This window comes from Dermochelys coriacea, chromosome 22, assembly GCF_009764565.3.
Source record: "Dermochelys coriacea isolate rDerCor1 chromosome 22, rDerCor1.pri.v4, whole genome shotgun sequence".
Lineage (NCBI taxonomy): Eukaryota > Metazoa > Chordata > Testudines > Dermochelyidae > Dermochelys > Dermochelys coriacea.
Genome location: NC_050089.1, coordinates 17,907,891 through 17,925,758, shown reverse-complemented (window position 1 = coordinate 17,925,758; position 17,868 = coordinate 17,907,891). Strand labels below are relative to the sequence as shown.

The 17,868-nt window shown below is 45.7% G+C and overlaps 1 protein-coding gene and 1 long non-coding RNA gene across 3 annotated transcripts; both read left to right on the top strand.

The window, feature by feature from the left end:
- Positions 1-465: 465 nt before the first annotated feature.
- MPZL2 (myelin protein zero like 2) lies at positions 466-16,185 on the top strand. 2 transcript variants are annotated; one of them, XM_043500867.1, is made up of 6 exons: positions 466-660; positions 10,819-10,985; positions 12,032-12,242; positions 12,728-12,872; positions 14,333-14,425; positions 14,984-16,185. In XM_043500867.1, the coding sequence occupies exons 1-5, from the start codon at positions 501-503 to the stop codon at positions 14,391-14,393; spliced, it is 744 nt and encodes a 247-aa protein (XP_043356802.1). In that variant the 5' UTR covers positions 466-500; the 3' UTR covers positions 14,394-14,425; positions 14,984-16,185. The 2 variants fall into 2 exon arrangements, with proteins under 2 accessions (XP_043356802.1, XP_038236646.1); XM_038380718.2 differs by lacking the exon at positions 466-660 and adding an exon at positions 4,193-4,426.
- LOC122457203 lies at positions 5,120-7,921 on the top strand. The gene is made up of 2 exons (XR_006276632.1): positions 5,120-5,272; positions 7,234-7,921. It is a non-coding gene; the product is annotated as an uncharacterized LOC122457203 (long non-coding RNA).
- Positions 16,186-17,868: the final 1,683 nt, after the last annotated feature.

Sequence of the window (17,868 nt, the reverse complement as noted above, 5' to 3'; positions counted from 1 at the left end):
CCCTATTAACCCCCCTCCAGTCTGATCATTCACCTTTCAGCACAACCCACTGCTCTTGTCCCTTTTACGATTCTTGTACTGATGGTCTCTGACAGACGGGTGGGCTGGGTGTGTGTCAGCTGATAGGGTCAAAGGCTGGCAGTGAGAGTACATACTACTGTCAATCACTCGGCCCAGATTGTCCAAACGGTCACTGATTCTTGGGAGCCCAGCTTGACACCTCCTTGGGCTTGACTGTCAGAGGTGCTGAGTCCCCACAGCTCCCATTAATCTTAGCTGGAGCTGTGGGTGCTCAGCACCTCTGACTGGTGGCACCCCAAATCAGGGGCTGCTTTGGAATATGGAAAGAGCTATATGGATGCCATCTATTAAGGGATAATGAGCCCTGTTGGACTCAGGGGGAGGGGAGGGAACAACTCACAGTAGAATGAGGAAGAGAACCCCAGTGTCCTGCTTTACAATTCCTTGCTTTCATCACAAGACCCTGCTCCCATTTGAAAATGATTCATGTGGCTGATCCCATGTGGAGTTCTTGGGACCTGCTCTTGCTCAGCGAGCAAAGAGACAGACTCCAGCACTGGAAATGTATGGCCGAGTCTCACCCGCCTCTCAGAAAATACAGGAGGAGCAGGGTCTTGGCTTTCATGGTCTGCAGAAAAGGTAAATTAATGTTGGGGCTTTTGTGCTTCTTCCTTCAAAGTGTGAATTAAAGACTTAGGGGCTGCCCAATGAGGGCTGCTGCCCAGGAACAGAAGCTGAGAGGTGGTGAAGAGTGGGTTAATCATCTGCCCTTGTCCAACCTTCTCTGAAAGCTCTTTGTTGGTTTGAAATTCAGTCTCTTGACAATTCATTGTCTCCTAATCTGCCTTGCACTCTTTATCTGTGGGACATGCCCTGCCTGCTGGAGGCCTGCTGGAGACCTGCCTGGACACAGTGCCAGGATTTCCCTACTCTGTTTTAAATGACTTTTAATGTTGCAGTCAAAGGCAGTGAAGTTCAGTTGCTTGAAGGAGCAGGGAACCAGGAATGAGGATTCCTAGGCTCTGTTCCCAGCTGTGGGAGGGCAGTGAGGCTGAATTGTTTGAGCAGGAGCTGATGGGTTGTCTGCATGGACGTTAAAGAAGATCCCACTGGGCAGTTTTCATAAGAAGAGAAGGGGACTTGCTCCAGGATCCTAGGTCTAAACATCCCATCCTTTCCACTGCTGTGTTCCTAGCTGCTATGCTACACATTTCTGTGGTGCTGTCTTCACGGGGTTTGTAAAGTGCTTGGGTGTAAGGTGCTATACAAATACGACCCATCGCTGATAATCAAGGCACTAGTATGTTTTTCTTTCTCTGGGAACAACTAGAAAAAGCTACATTTCCAGGGATATAGTGCAAAAGCATCAATTCCCAAAGAGAGTGTGGCTTCTAAGAGGGGTCATAGATTATCTGACTGTCCACACCATGGTTCTGTTCATGCCCTGCCCAGTGCTCCTCCCTGCCTATGTGAGCCCAAACATCTACACTGAAACCACTACCTTGCAATCCCCAGGGGTCAGCACCCCTCAAAACGGGAAGCAAGAGTGTCTGTGGAAGGGGAGTGAACTGCCTGCCTCTGCCTGGCAAAAGTAAAGGGTTAAAAACAGAAGGCTGTTGCCAAACTGCTGCAAGCTCAGGCCTGACTGCAAGCCACATTTCTCTGCGCAGTAATTCTAGACCAAGCTGCAGCTGTACTAGGAGCCTAGGTGCTGTGATTCTGCAGAACGAATATGAATGATAACGACTGGCCTCCGGCCTGTCCTATCCCCTGGGGTGTCCCTGCGCATCCTCAGCTCACCCACTAGACAGGTTGCTCCAGGTTGGGGCATGGCACCAGCTGTGTTCAGTTTCCCCTGCTGCTGCTAGGCTGTGAATGGATGACTTGGGTCTGCAAGAACAAACTTGCAGGCATGTGGGTAAAGCTGAGCCTCTTCCCATTCCCTGGCACACACTTCCGCACACCAGCAAGGGCTATGCAACACCTATCAAATTCCATCCTTTGGCACAACACCCTGGGCACACCTAGGAGGCCCTGCATGGCATGGCTGCCGAGGAGAGCCATATATGTACTTTAGACAGACACAGGCCTGGAAGGGTTCCTTGGGACTGCACCTCAAACAGCTGATGGGGCACAGCCTGCCCTCCCTGACCCAGTAGCGAGTGGAGCACGTTTAGGATCATAAATAACCTTTGGCACTAATATAGCATCTTTCCTCCCAGGGATCTCCAAGCATTTCACAAATAGTAATCAACTTCCACAATCCCCAGAGGCAAGTCAATATGATCTCCCATTTTAGAGGGGAAATTGAGGCACAGAGAAGGGGAGTGACTTCCCAAGTTCATACCCTCAGCTGCAGTGCAGGGAATAGAACCCAGGAGTTCTAGTGCCTGGTCCCTTGCTCTAACCAGTAGATGTGCTCTCCATAGTACATTGGAGCTAGGGAAAGGGTTTCCCCTTTGCTGGTTGTCATCTTTCCTGCCCTGTTTCCACTCATGCTCATTTTCATTTCACCTTCTCCAAGGCCTTGCAGAAACTTTTCCCAAGCTTTGCAACTCATTATAAAATCACTGCTCTGTACTTCACTTGGGCTCCCTCTCCACTTCCTATGGCAAACAGGAGCCAAGCCATTTTCATGTACCCTTTGCCTTCCAGCTTGCTTCTGCACAAAACACTCCTGTGTGCTCTATCCCAGGACTTAACTCATAGCTCTTGTGTGCATGATGCACCTATTCAGCCATAAACCATCTTCAGCACATTTTCTGACAGTGACCTAAACTAAGAGTAAAAAGAACAGGAGGACTTGTGGCACCTTAGAGACTAACAAATTTATTTGAGCATAAGCTTTGGTGAGCTACAGCTCACTTCATCGGATGCATTCAGTGTTTTCCACGAAAGCTTATGCTCAAGTCGATTTAGTCTCTAAGGTGCCACAAGTACTCCTTTTCTTTTTGCAAATAAAGACTAACACGGCTGCTACTCTGAAACCTAAACTAAGAGTGTTTCACTGCAGCAAGGATGGTGGCAAGAAACAAATGTCCCATCATGTAAACAAACAAAAAAACCCAACAATAAATGTGGTTTGTAAACATGAAAGAAATGGAGAGACTATTCTCAGAATAGCAACTGAGGGGAAGTCTGGTGACATGCAGTGCAGAGTGGACTTGACAGGGACAGGTTACTCTTTGAACTAGAAATGTACAGTGCTTTGTGGGAGGTAAAGGACGGAGGCCCTCTCGACCAGCTATGCTGTTGGTTTGCAGAGGGTGGGCTGGGCACATGGTGCTGGGATTCTCTCTTTGCTTCCAGATGTTCAGTTGCATAAAAGGTTCAGTCATTTCCAACCAGGATGCTAGAGGATGGTGATGAGGAAGTGCCCCCAAGAGAACCTCTTTATGAGGATGTGGTTCCTACTATGGAAAAATCTGAGAGCCCCTGCTCCAGTCCTCTCATTATCAACTGCCTAGTCTCCTGGCTCTTGCCTCTCGTTCTGTCCTTTTGGGGAATGAGTACATTATGGCACAGGCGCTAGGCAGGCAATGTTTCTCTCGCGCTGCCTCTGGCAATGTGCCTGAGCACTGAGCTAAAGGGGCTCCCCCTTGGAGTCAAAGGGGAGTTTGGTCTCAAGGTCCATTCAGTCCTGTGCCTGTCAGCAAGTCAGTGCCAGTCTTCAGAGTAGTAGCCGTGTTAGTCTGTATTTGCAAAAAGAAAAGGAGGACTTGTGGCACCTTAGAGACTAACAAATGTATGTGAGCATCCGATGAAGTGAGCTGTAGCTCACGAAAGCTTATGCTCAAATAAATTTGTTAGTCTCTAAGGTGCCACAAGTCCTCCTTTTCTTTCTGCTCTCTGCTGTATGTAAATACTCTGGGGCAGACTTTCTTCTAGGAGCAAATCTGCCTGCGAACTTGGGCTTTGTCGCTTTATTTATTCAGACTCTATGGCATGTTTAAATAGGACAGAATCCTGAGACAGCAGCGATAAAGATCATGTGGTTTAAAGAACCAAAAAGCGAACTTCCAAAAACTAAAGCTCTTTTAACGTGGGAAAAGAAACCCAAAGCCCCAGAGGGCCGGTTCCCAGCGGGAGGAGGAGGGAAGCTGGGCGGAGCGGTGATTGCTACACCGAGGGGCCAGGCAAATCCACCTGGCTTGTGCACAGAGCTGAGCTGGCTCCAGCGCTGGTTCCCAAGGCTCCGTGCTGCGAGCCGGCCCGGGCAGGGAGGGGGGCCAGGTGGTCTCGCTAGCGGCGTGAGTGGCAGTAGGACTCCGGGGGCTCCCTTCTGCCCCAGTTCGGAGAAGTTTCCTTATCTCCCTGCTCAGTCTCTGGAGTATGGACTTGCCTCCCCCCGGGCAGGGCCCCAGCTGGATGGGGGCTGTGCTCGTCCTGGGGGGCCAGCTCCTAGGTAAGGAATTATTCGGGCGTTTCCCCCCTTGGCCTCAGCGGCCTCCCTTTTTTACCCTCCTGCTCTTCCAGTTTCCCTCCCTCCTCAAGTCAGTGCCCGAGATTTCTTTCCGAGGCGGAGATTGATTGTGCTGCGAGCTGCCTGGCGTGACTGTGCGTGTGGACACAAGTCTTGGACAGACAGGTTCGGGTGTGTTCCAGCTGGAGACCGAGGCCTGAGCTTTCGGAGGTTCCTCTCCTCTGGCCTCTCAGTCCCTGCTCCGGCCAGGACGGAGGACTTTACTCTTTGAACTGCCCTGCTATTAAAGAGACAGGTCAGGTTTCAGATCCATTGCAGCAATGTAAATCTGGAATAAATACCCCAACTTCAGTAGAATTTTACAGGGTTTACATTCGCAGAAGAGATCCACAATTTGTCCATAGACCCCACGTGGTTTTACAATGCTCCGGTCACTTCACTTCCAGCACGTGTGCATGCACACAGGCTTTTCTGTGATCTGTTGTGAAAAACATTTACACTTACAGCCCAAGTTTGCACTAAAGTGTTTTTTTCAAAATAGTGGTTTTCACTTTGATGCAAAAGTTGATCTTTGCCAAAAAGAGATTTTCAAATGCAAAACTATGAAAAAATATTTGAGGTGTTCCCTCTTTTGCATGAGATCCTGATTTCAAGAAGATGAAGGTATCTGTGAAATGACATGGAGGTTTTTAGAAAACTGAGTGAGGAGGATGCCAAGAGCACAGATTCCAGGGTTTTGAATTACATTCTGGATATATCAGAGCCCCACCAGATACTGCCAAATACTATACCATAGAGGGTAATAGGAAATAAAGCCCATAAGGCAACGTGAAAAGAAAAGAAGGACTTGTGGCACCTTAGAGACTAACAAATTTATTTGAGCATAAGCTTTCATGAGCTCCAGCTCACTTCATCGGATGCATTCAGTGGAAAATACACTGGGGAGATTTATATACACACACTTATATACACTTAGGTTTCAGAAAAAAGAAAAGGAGTACTTGTGGCACCTTAGAGACTAACAAATTTATTAGAGCATAAGCTTTCGTGAGCTACAGCTCACTTCATCGGATGCATTTGGTGGAAAAAACAGAGGAGAGATTTATATACACACACACAGAGAACATGAAACAATGGGTTTATCATACACACTGTAAGGAGAGTGATCACTTAAGATAAGCCATCACCAACAGCAGGGGGGGGAAGGAGGAAAACCTTTCATGGTGACAAGCAGGTAGGCTAATTCCAGCAGTTAACAAGAATATCAGAGGAACAGTGGGGGGTGGGGTGGGGGGGAGAAATACCATGGGGAAATAGTTTTACTTTGTGTAATGACTCATCCATTCCCAGTCTCTATTCAAGCCTAAGTTAATTGTATCCAGTTTGCAAATTAATTCCAATTCAGCAGTCTCTCGTTGGAGTCTGTTTTTGAAGCTTTTTTGTTGAAGTATAGCCACTCTTAGGTCTGTGATCGAGTGACCAGAGAGATTGAAGTGTTCTCCAACTGGTTTTTGAATGTTATAATTCTTGACGTCTGATTTGTGTCCATTCATTCTTTTACGTAGAGACTGTCCAGTTTGGCCAATGTACATGGCAGAGGGGCATTGCTGGCACATGATGGCATATATCACATTGGTAGATGCGCAGGTGAACGAGCCTCTGATAGTGTGACTGATGTGATTAGGCCCTATGATGGTATCCCCTGAATAGATATGTGGACAGAGTTGGCAACGGGCTTTGTTGCAAGGATAGGTTCCTGGGTTAGTGGTTCTGTTGTGTGGTGTGTGGTTGCTGGTGAGTATTTGCTTCAGATTGGGGGGCTGTCTGTAAGCAAGGACTGGTCTGTCTCCCAAGATCTGAGAGAGCGATGGCTCGTCCTTCAGGATAGGTTGTAGATCCTTGATGATGCGTTGGAGAGGTTTTAGTTGGGGGCTGAAGGTGATGGCTAGTGGCGTTCTGTTGTTTTCTTTGTTGGGCCTGTCCTGTAGTAGGTGACTTCTGGGTACTCTTCTGGCTCTGTCAATCTGTTTCTTCACTTCAGCAGGTGGGTATTGTAGTTGTAGGAATGCATGATAGAGATCTTGTAGGTGTTTGTCTCTGTCTGAGGGGTTGGAGCAAATGCGGTTATATCGTAGCGCTTGGCTGTAGACAATGGATCGAGTGGTATGATCTGGATGAAAGCTAGAGGCATGTAGGTAGGAATAGCGGTCAGTAGGTTAGCCGTGTTAGTCTGTATTCGCAAAAAGAAAAGGAGTACTTGTGGCACCTTAGAGACTAACAAATTTATTAGAGCATCAATAATAAATAAATAAATAAATAATAATCAATGCTCTAATAAATTTGTTAGTCTCTAAGGTGCCACAAGTACTCCTTTTCTTATGACAGGTTTCAGAGTAGCAGCCGTGTTAGTCTGTATTCGCAAAAAGAAAAGGAGTACTTGTGGCACCTTAGAGACTAACAAATTTATTAGAGCATAAGCTTTCGTGAGCTACAGCTCACTTCATCGGATGCGATGAAGTGAGCTGTAGCTCACGAAAGCTTATGCTCTAATAAATTTGTTAGTCTCTAAGGTGCCACAAGTACTCCTTTTCTTATATACACTTATACACTCTCTGTGTGTGTATATAAATCTCCCCATTGTATTTTCCACTGAATGCATCCAATGAAGTGAGCTGGAGCTCACGAAAGCTTATGCTCAAATAAATTTGTTAGTCTCTAAGGTGCCACAAGTACTCCTTTTCTTTTTGCGAATACAGACTAACACGGCTGCTACTCTGAAACAAGGCTAGGTGAGTCTGGGTGATCAGCTGGTAGGTTGACTAGACAGCAAGTGAGAAAAATCGGGACAAGCGGTGGGGGGTAATAGGAGTCTATATAAGAAAAAGACCCAGTTTTATAGGGACAGTCCCGATTTTTGGGGCATCTGGTCACCCTATCAGCTGGAGGCTACATGGGTTTTGCAGCTAGCGAAGGCAAAGGCAGTTGCTGTGTGAAGCCCCACTGTGTTGTACTGTATGGGCAATCCAGATGAGTAACACCTCTTTCCCTCAGGTGAGACTAGAGCCCTTCTCGAGCCATCTCTGGGCATTTTCCCATGCTGCCCACTTTGGGGGGAAGAGTCTCTCTGTCCCTCCTCACAAGCCACTGTCTGCCCTCCCTCAAACCCTCTTCTTCCAAGGTGCCCACAACAAGAGTTTATACTTGTTACGAAAAGTAAAATCAAGCCCCCCCCCTCACCCCTCCCATCTGGATTCCCCAGTATGTCACAGCATTGCCAACCACATGCATGTCAGGCCTTAGGGAGAACGGTGAGATGTAAAGATCAGAAGTTTGGGGTGCTTTTACCTGCTTTCTCATGCTGGGGCAGAAGGGATCATGTTTGTCAAGCTTCTCTCTGAAACCACAAGGGCTGGGAACTTTTCTCTTGTCAATGAAAGCCAAGATTTTCAAGTAATAACCTGATTCCAGCAGTTGGGCCTCTTCCTGAAAAAAAACACTTATAATGAGCCTTGAAATAACATTTCAAGAATTGGCAGCACTGTGTCCTGCTTGCTCAGGGTCTGTTCTTTGTGCCCTGTGCAGCGCAGAGCATAGTGTTGGCACTTCATGAATTAAGAAGGGAGTAACAACAATGGTCGAACAGTTCTCTCGCATTTCCCCCAACGCTGTGTGTGTCCAAGAGCGATAGGATAAATCGGGGGGTTGATGTCAGCCTTAACACAGAGTTTCCTGATTGGTTTCATTGGTGTCACCCTGCTGTCAGGGAGCTGTATTTAGGGAAGGGGTCTATGACAGGAGTGGGTGGGCGAGGTTCACGGCCTGCAATATTCAGGAGGTGTCCGAGTGACCAGTTATTAAAGCCCTCTCTCTATGGGCCAAAAAAGGTGGGTTTTTGCTTTTTCAATTGTTAGCTCAATTGGGTTACCTTAACTCAAGTGAAATCTCCCTTAACACCTCTATTGACATAGCTTTACCCTTTTAGCTTGATTCTAGCAACTAACTTCATTAGATTCTGATATCACACTGGTGTAAATTAGAATTAATGTCATTTAGGCCTGGTCTACGCTTAAAGGTTAGGTCAACATAGCTCCAATGCTCCAGGCTGTGGAAAAATTCACATACCTGAGCTCTGTGCTATACAGACCTAAACCCGGTGTAGATGTGGCTAGGTCATGAATAGGGTGGAGAAAGTGAGTAGGAAAGTGTTCTTTACCCCTTCACATAACACAAGAACCAGCGGTCATGCTGTGAAATTAATAGGCAGCAGGCTGAAAACAAACATAAGGAAGTACTACTTCACACAATGCACAGTCAGCCTGTGGGATGTTGAGAAGGCCAAAAATATAACTGGATTCAAAAAAAAAATTTCATAATATCATGGAGGATAGTTTTATCGATGTCTATTAGCCAAGATGGTCAGGGTCACAGCCCCACACTCCAGGTGTCCCTAAGCCTCTGACTGCCAGAAGCTGGGACTGGACAACAGGGGTTGGATCACTCAATAATTGCCTTGTTCTGTTCATTCCCTTTGAAGCATCTGACACTGGCCACTGTTGGAAGACCAGATAATAGGATAAACGGACAATTGGTCAGATCCAATATGGCCATTCTTATGTTCTTAGGTAAGGAGAAGGATTCTTCCATTAACTTAGCTACTGCTGCTTGGAGAGGTGGATATCCTAGAATGATGGAAAACCCTTCTGTCATCATAGGAGGTGCCTCCTACAATGTCACTGTAGCTATGGGGCTGTAGTGCATGTAGTGTAGACATGGCCTCTATCATTGCAGTTACAGTAGTGTGAGCAAGAGCAGAATCAGGACTCCAAAGCTGAAAGGCCTCCCTACAAGTTAATCCTTTTCATCTTCTCTCTCTGCTCTCTTTCCAGTCCTCTTTTCTCTCTCTTTCCTAGTAGTTCTAGTAGACTTAACCTGTTTTCATAAACTGCAGCTGGAGCGGTTTGGTTTACTGCGGATGTTGCTTTGACATACCCTTACAAAGGTTACCTTTCGTCCTGAATGAGATACAGAACCTATCCCACGAACCACCACCAAGCAGCTGGGCAATAATTGTGGAACAATATTAGAAGGGGCTGTGCATGCTCCCAACCAGGGACATCTTGCATTCATTGAGCACCATTCATCCTGTTGTGCATGAAATGCGTAATGTAATAATACAAACTGTGTAAAGAAGTGACTTCATCCACCCTGTCTGGAGTAGGACATAGTAGCTGCTTAACAGCACTTAGCAGTGCTACACAAGAGGAGAGAAGGAATATTCTTTCCAACTGGAACTGCATGGGGAACTGAGAGAAGCAGAATATAATCACCCCAGCTGGAATGTGTCCAGGATACTGAGGCTGTATCTATACCACAGATGTTACAGTGGCACAGCTGCTGTAGTGTAGACACTTGCTACAGCAACAGAAGGGGTTTTCTGTCATGGTACTAAAACAACAAGGAATCCTTGTGGCACCTTAGTGACTAACAAATTTATTTGGGCATAAGCTTTCATGGGATAAAACCAACTTCATCAGATGCATGGAGTGAAAAATACAGTAGGCAGATATATATATTACAGCACATGAAAAGAGGGGAGTTGTCTTACCAAGTGGGGGGTCAGCGCTAATGAGACCAATTCAATCAAGGTAGAAGTGGCCTATTCCCAACAGTTGACACGAAAGGGTGAGTATCAATAGAGGGAAAATTACTTTGAGTAGGTAGGTCAGTGGAAAAATTCTTCTGTAGACCTTCTTCTAAAATGTCTGTCATGGAATTGCAGTGCTGTATATTACTGTTCTGCAAACAGATGCTATGCGATTCTTGGTGTAATTTATTAACAGGAGCTGATAGGGCAGGCACCAGTCCAGATTGAGTGGATAGGGCTTCTGATTTTTTGTTTTAAATGAAATTGGTGTTTATTCACAAACATGGAAATTCACTGGAAATGGTTACTTGTATCTGGGCTCGTCTACACAATAGGGCAGTGCGCTTTACACAGGTGTGCTTTCTAATGAATGTTAATGTGTTGCACATCAGTTGGTCTGTGTAGACCCTGCCAGGGCACACTTAAAAGTTTCCTAGTGTGCTTTAATGTAATGCTGTTTGTAACTGTATTAAATTAAAGTGCACTAGGGAACATTACAAAGATTACTCATTATAGTATATACACACACTATATATAGAAGGAGCCCTGAAACCCTTCCCCCCCAATTTTTGGACATCTACATAAAACTCAAATTGCTAAAAATACCCTCCCCCAATGAAATTAATAAACCCCCCAAAACAGAAGCCCTAAGTGTGGACAAAAAAGGTTGAGGTGCTTTCTTCTAGACTGTAGCTTCTTTTTTTATTTCCATCCCCTGTTTTCTCTGCAGCACTCTGGCCTGTGGCAGCTGTGGAAGTTCACACTTCCAGGGAAGTAGAGGCTCTGAATGGGACCAATGTACGCTTAAAATGCACCTTTTCCAGCTCCAGCCCTGTTGGCCAGCGTCTGACGGTGACCTGGAACTTCCGGCCCCAGGGAATGAACTCTGCTGAGTCTGTAAGTGATAACAAAGTGGGACCTTTATGCTCCAGCTGGGCGATAAGGTATTGCTCATACAAGCCTCTCCTGCTGTGTAGAACTTGCTGCAATGGGAGTGTAACTAACAATAGAGGGTGTGAGTGTGGGTGGGGACCACAGATTAGCAGAGGCATGTCCGGTAGGTGGCTCTCTGACTTTAATTGATTAAAAGATTCAGTTGACTAATCCCCTCTGCAGTGAGTTTTGGTTTCAGGTCCTATCTTTGCTGGCCATCGAACCTGGCTAGAGGAACCATTTTTAGGTAGTTCCGCGTGTATGGTTAAATGCTGGGGGCCAAATGCAGCTGCACCTGCTTACATTGCAGCCTAATTTGGTCCTGTGTCCCTACTGAAGCCACAGCTCTGGCTTGTGACTTTGCCTGGCCCACGGTGGGAGGGGAAATACGCCAGCAAGGGCCATGGTTCAATGCGGGTGTAACAGCTTCAGCACTGGTGTAAGGAGAGGGCCAGCCTGAACCTGGTGTGCCCCAGGAGGGATTCTCCCCCCCCACACTCCGCGAGGGGTCAGATGGTCTCTGAGTTCTGCTGCGAGAGGCTGACACACCATAGCTCCTGCCTGCCCTAGCCATTCACCTTCTCCAGCTTGTGCTACCTTGGGGCCTTGCTGGCTTCCTAGAGGCCCCTGGTGGATGTGAATTTGCAGCTGCTTTCAGAGGTGAGAAAATGGGGTCAGGAGTCAGGGTGCAGGGCACCTGCAGCCACTGTGAAGGAGACATCAACAGGGGAGAGAGAATTTGAGGGGGATGTGTCCCCTCAATCCCATCCCACTGTGCTTCTCTAGGCTCCTCTGTATGTCTGCTTTCCATCCATGCTGCCTCTCTTGCCTCTGGTCCCCAACCTGAGATGGAGACACCGGGATCTCTGTCCTGCCTGTTTTATAAATGCTTTGAGCATTTGCAGAATGGGCTTGAGCACAAATTCCAGACAGGCAGGTTCCTCCTCCACAGGGCAGAGCACAGTCGCACACTGCACAGTAGTGATGATGCTTCCTCTCTGACCATCTAGATGTTCTACTACTATGAGGAGCCCTATCCCACAACCAGTGGGCGGTTTAAAGAGCGAGTTACTTGGGATGGGAACATTGACCGGAATGATGCTTCCATCGTTGTCTGGAACTTGAATCCCACCGACAATGGGACGTTCACTTGCCAAGTGAAGAACCCTCCAGATGTTGATGGCACGATTGGTGAAATTCAACTCCGTGTTGTGCAGCAAGGTATGTGGCTCGGGACACTGTCTTGGTCAATATGAAGGTAGCTGGTACAGGGAACTGGCACAAGTGGATGATCTCCTACTGTGTGTGGAAATGCATGAAGGGAAAGGGATTACCAAGGGGGGGGTATCAGGAAAATAAATGAATGCAAGAAGGGATGTGTTTCAGAGTAGCAGCCGTGTTAGTCTGTATTCGCAAAAAGAAAAGGAGTACTTGTGGCACCTTAGAGACTAACAAATTTATTTGAGCATAAGCTTTCGTGAGCTACAGCTCACTTCATCGGATGCATCTCATGAAGTGAGCTGTAGCTCACGAAAGCTTATGCTCAAATTAATTTGTTAGTCTCTAAGGTGCCACAAGTACTCCTTTTCTATAAGGGATGTGGGTGAGGAAGGACTGAACTCGGGAGTTCCTGACTCCCAGCCCTCTGCTAAGTCCCCTCCCAACCAAGCCCCCCTCTCTCATTCACCTGTTTCTCTTCTGTGCAGTGCATTTCTCGGAAATCCACATCCTGGCTCTGGTCATAGGGTCTGCCTGTGCTCTGATGATCATTGTGGTGATAGTGGTAGTTGTCTGGCGACACTATCGGAACAGACGGCAAGAGAAGAGCACTGAGATGGTGGAGACAGAACTGTAAGGACAGGGGCTTCTGGGAAACCTCAAAATATCTTCATCGAGGTTTGGCCAGTGGCAGCCAAGAGTTGATTGTTGCAAAACCTACCATCAACTGGCAATACTTGGCCCTTTTGTTGGTAGTTACATCAGGGAGCTCACAGAGTGAATGAGCTCCTCCTCTGACCCCTGGAGGGGGTCCATCAAGTCAGGGTAGAAGCCAGCTGTGGAGTTGTCTGTGTGGGGGAAGCTTGCTCTGCCTGTTCTAAGGATAAACACAGCACCATGGAGTAATGGCTGATACAGAGGATATGTCCTGTGTGATTAGGAGAAACACTAGCTTCTGTTTGCTTAACCAAGGGGTACATCAAATACTCATCGCTTTCTGATCAAGTGTAACTACAGCTCTGAATGATGTAACTAGCTTCTTTGCTAGAAGGGAGCAGGAAAGCTTTACAACCACTTAAAACAGAACATCTACAGGTTGGTGGGAAGGATCAGTATCAGAACGCTGTAAAAAGGAGCTGGTGGCCACAGCATTTGCTTGTCTCATGGCTATCACGATACGCTGTAGTTAAAGGTTTCAGAGTGGTAGCCGTGTTAGTCTGTAGCAGCAAAAACAACGAGGAGTCCTTTTCATGTGCTAAAATATATATTCTGCATACTGTATTTTTCCCTCCACGCTTCTGGTGAAGTGGGTTTTAGCCCATGAAAGCCTATGCCCAAATAAATTTGTTAGTCTCTAAGGTGCCACAAGGACTCCTTGTTGTTTCTGTAGTTAAAGGCATTGCAGCTCGGTGATGTGTTGGGGTTTAGTGAGCAGTTTGCAGGGGGACCAGAGTGAAGGCTGAATGCAGAACAGACAATGTTATGGGCAGTAGCATTAAAAGACTTGATCACAATGGAGCCATTGTCAGAAAGATTTAGATGGTGAAAGTGGGGCAGTGATTGGTGTTAGGGGGCTTATTCCTTCATCCACTTACTTCCCTGGTCCTTCTCGCATGAACAGAGAGCAACAATACCCGAAGTCCAAAGGTGCAAACAATTCGATGTTTATTGGGGTGAATTTCCAGCAAGCATGATTCCAGTTTCCTTCCTTAGTGTCCCCCTTCCCAGCTCTGACACCACAGAGCCTTACACCTGTGTCCCTGTTCCCATTCCTGCCCTTAGCCAAACATGATTCCAATTTTCCCACCCTCATTCCCTGTTCCCATTTCCCCCTTTTAGCAAAACGTGATTCCAATTCCCCACCCCCATTCCCTGTTCCCATTCCCCCCCACACCCACTCCCACTTTTAAAAAAATGTAAAAACTAAAGATTGTTTAAAAAAAACAACCACCCCAGTCTCTCCCCCCCTCCCCCCCAATTTCATGTTTTTCCAAGGCAAACAGATTTCTAGAATCCCTGCTTGTTACCTCTATATAACTCAGAACCTAGGCCAGTTGGGCAGGGGGTCTGATAGCTGCTTTTGGCTTTTCTAGAACAGAAAAGGAGAAGCTGAAGAGTACAGAAGAAAATGTAGCTGTCCCATTAGAAGACTAAAGTTCTCTGACTAAAGGGTACATACAGTGCAGGTAAGTGCTTTCCAACAGCTTTCTGATCCGCTGCAGGTTTTGAAGAGGGTTTTTTTACATGGCTGTTCCATGACCTGTGTGAAATGAGTAGGTAGGTCTCAGGTAAGTTCCTAGTGGACAGGTCATGGTATCCACATTACAAAAACTGCTCCTGCCATAGTCACCATTAATATTGACTGGCTTCCTCATTGGCAGCCCTCAGAGACAGAACAAGGACTGAATGGGCCATGGAGACAGAACTTCCCTCTCAACCCTACATGAGGTGTCTCCAGGTTAGGGTTGATTCTCATTGGTAGGGAAGCTTGAGCAGTTGCTACCCAGTATATAGCTGTTTTGTGGATAAATAAGAGTGCCGTTTTCATCTCCGCTTTTAGAGTCACTTTGCCTTCCTTGTTTTAAGGCTGTTACAGGACGAACATTCCTGCTGCTACTAATAGGCTCTGCTGGTGCATTTACACATCATTTTACCTTCCCACTTTTTGATATCATCAGCTGCCTTCATTATTTTAAGTCCCAAGAATGTTGTAGTAATATGTTGTCTTTTTTTCCTTCCTGTAGCTTCTCCCCTGCAGAAGTTTCAGAAGCAGGTGGCTAACCCTTCTGATTTCAGATGTTAGAACAAAGCTGAATTACAGATGTCTGATGCCGCAACTGTGGTACCCTTGTTCCCTTTAAAATTTGTGCCACGGCAAGACAATGGGATTAAAATAATGTGTGAGATCTTATTTCCTTCCATTGAAACAACGCAGGGGAAACTTGTCCTATCAACAGTGAAGTTGTCTTTGGTCTTCAGTCCAGCTGTAGCCATTTGAAGAAGTGTATGTCCTTTGCAGAATTCCATTTGATTGACTTTGTTAAAGAGAAAAAATCCCAAGAGAACTATAAGAAATTCAAAGATTCAGGAAGAGATTTTCCAAAATTCTCATCTTGGCCTCTGGAAGAATATTGGAAAAATGCCTTTTAATTTTTTTTAAACTTTTTTTTCCCTCCCTCCCTCCCTCCCCACAAAACACCCCTACCCCCTGCCATATGTGTAAAAAAGAAAATGGGGGGGGGGGGGAAAGAATGATTGTCACTCTGAATGAAAATGGGCAATGGTTTACCCATTCCCATTGCAAACTGTCTGTGCTTGCCACACTCTTATTAGTTCTTGCTTTAATTTTTAAATTTGGTTTGAACTATTTTTTCTCTCTCAGAGAAGCTCTTTAAATGTTTCTAAAAAGAAGAATGATGAGACAGTTTGATCACAGGGACAGCTTATTGCAAGAACGGGGTTTTGATCCCGTTGTTACATGAAGTGGAAAAGTGTTACAGTTTTGGACCGTGTGCTGTATCTTTGGCTGGTATGGTATTTAGAAGTGGATGCATATTTCAGTTTGACTTTTGTTTTACATTTTAGGTGACTTAGTGTGTCTGTAAGTGACAGACTGAGAACCCTGCCTATTACTATGGCAGTCTCTGCCCATTCCTATTCTACCAATGCACCAAAATCCTGACTTCCCTCTGCTGTTCCAGACCTGGTTCCCCCGCACTCATTTCTATTGATTCACCTCAGTCCTGACCTGCAGCACCTCTTGTTGTTTCCCAGGACCTATGCACAGTTTGCAGATGCCCTTCAACTTTGGCTTGCAACAGCCACTTCTTTTCCAGCCTAGAGTATCTCCTAAATAAACACTACCAGTTGTGCCTAATCACAGTAAAGTTTTATTTCATATCAAAGTTCAATGGCTTGGTTCCATTATATCAAGATTCTGGGAGGTCCAAAGCAGCACTAAAAGAAAAGGAGTACTTGTGGCACCTTAGAGACTAATAAATTTATTTGAGTATAAGCTTTCGTGAGCTACAGCTCACTTCATCCATTGATACCTCTCAGTGATGCAAGCAGCTCCCTTTTATTTGAGAATAAGCTGTAGCTCACGAAAGCTTATGCTCAAATAAATTTGTTAGTCTCTAAGGTGCCACAAGTACTCCTTTTCTTTTTGCGAATACAGACTAACACGGCTGCTACTCTGAAAGTTCCCTTTTAGATATGCAAATTGTTGCACAAGGAATTTGTCTCAATGCTAATTACTGCTCCAGGTTACTAGTAGCACATCTTATTACTAAATATGTGATGAGCACATCAGATTCAGTGCTGCTGCAAATCTCAGTTTAAAATAAAAAACACAAATAATGAACACCTCAGAGCTGTTTCTGTATTTAATTGGCATTAAATCAAAATATGAGCTTGTTTGTTTAACAAGTATTTTTGTTTTTATGGCCCTGCCTGTGAAATGCTTGCTACATTATCTCAGTTCATTTGTTTTCTTTTCCTATCAGGGGTATCATAAATAAATTTGTTTTGTGGACAGTCAGAAGCTATGACAGTATAACTACCAATATGTAAGCCTAGGGAAACTCTCAGTGATACTGCAAACCATCCTGTCCTCAACAGAGTTTTTGTTTTTGACACGATGGAATAGATGCCCCCATATCATGACAATGAGTGATTACTTGATAAAAGAGGAGTTTTAACACACACCCCTAAGTGACTGAATGATAACATTTTGTTGCAATATAAGTATGATTGTATGCAGCACAATGCCTTGACACTGGAATGCATATAGGAGCAGCAACCAATGCAGAAATGAATTGCCAAACAGCTTCTTCCTGCTGTAGCTACTGCTCTTCTCTCAGATCTTATGCCCTTTCAGGTGCAGACACGCATGCCCTCACTGAACAGCTCTAACTTTGGAACTGGGATTCACATACAATTACAGCAGGATTCCAAGGAGGAACATTCCAAACCATGGGCTAAAAGGGTTCCAGTCCTGCAAAGCTGCCATTGACTTCAATGAAAAAAGGATTGGAGCAGTTAGTTGGGGAAGGAGCATATTTGTAGTGTCCAGTCTCACTAAAACCAAAACACTGGATGCAAGTCATTAATATAGGTAAACCCATCTTATCCAAACTCTCCAAATTTCACTGGACCCAAAACTTGCTTCTGTCTTCCAAGTCCCAAAATCATAGAGAGGGTCTAGTGCAAGTCACAGCCATGGAATTTGTACTGTTACTATTTTGGATCTTCAAATGGACTGACTGCAGATTAAATTAAATTATCAGACACTGCTGTGCTGTGGAAACCCACATCCTATAGTTTAACATACCATCTGTATTCAGCTATCCATTTTAGTAGCAATTTTTAGAGCAGTATTACGTTCATTCTGTGTTTCATAGTTTCTCTACTTCCTCTTCTGCAAACATAATTGTCTAATTCTGCTTGTCAATTTCAAGGCCCTGATTCTGCCAGCTGTTCTGCTTGGGCAGACCCTTCAATAGAGAGGAGACCCATTTACTTCAATAGGGCTCTGGTTGGGTGCAGGGGTCTGCTCACATGGAACAACTTGTAGGATCAAGACTCATGGGCAGTATCTAGATGGCAGGTTTCAGAGTAGCAGCCGTGT

Bases quoted from the DNA above. Each gene is read 5' to 3' on its own strand.
- MPZL2 (XM_043500867.1), top strand. From the start codon at position 501: ATGATTCATGTGGCTGATCCCATGTGGAGTTCTTGGGACCTGCTCTTG. The intron at 661-10,818 runs GTAAATTAATGT...TTTTCTCTGCAG, and splicing joins TTTCATGGTCTGCAGAAAAG to CACTCTGGCCTGTGGCAGCT. The intron at 12,243-12,727 runs GTATGTGGCTCG...TCTTCTGTGCAG, and splicing joins ACTCCGTGTTGTGCAGCAAG to TGCATTTCTCGGAAATCCAC.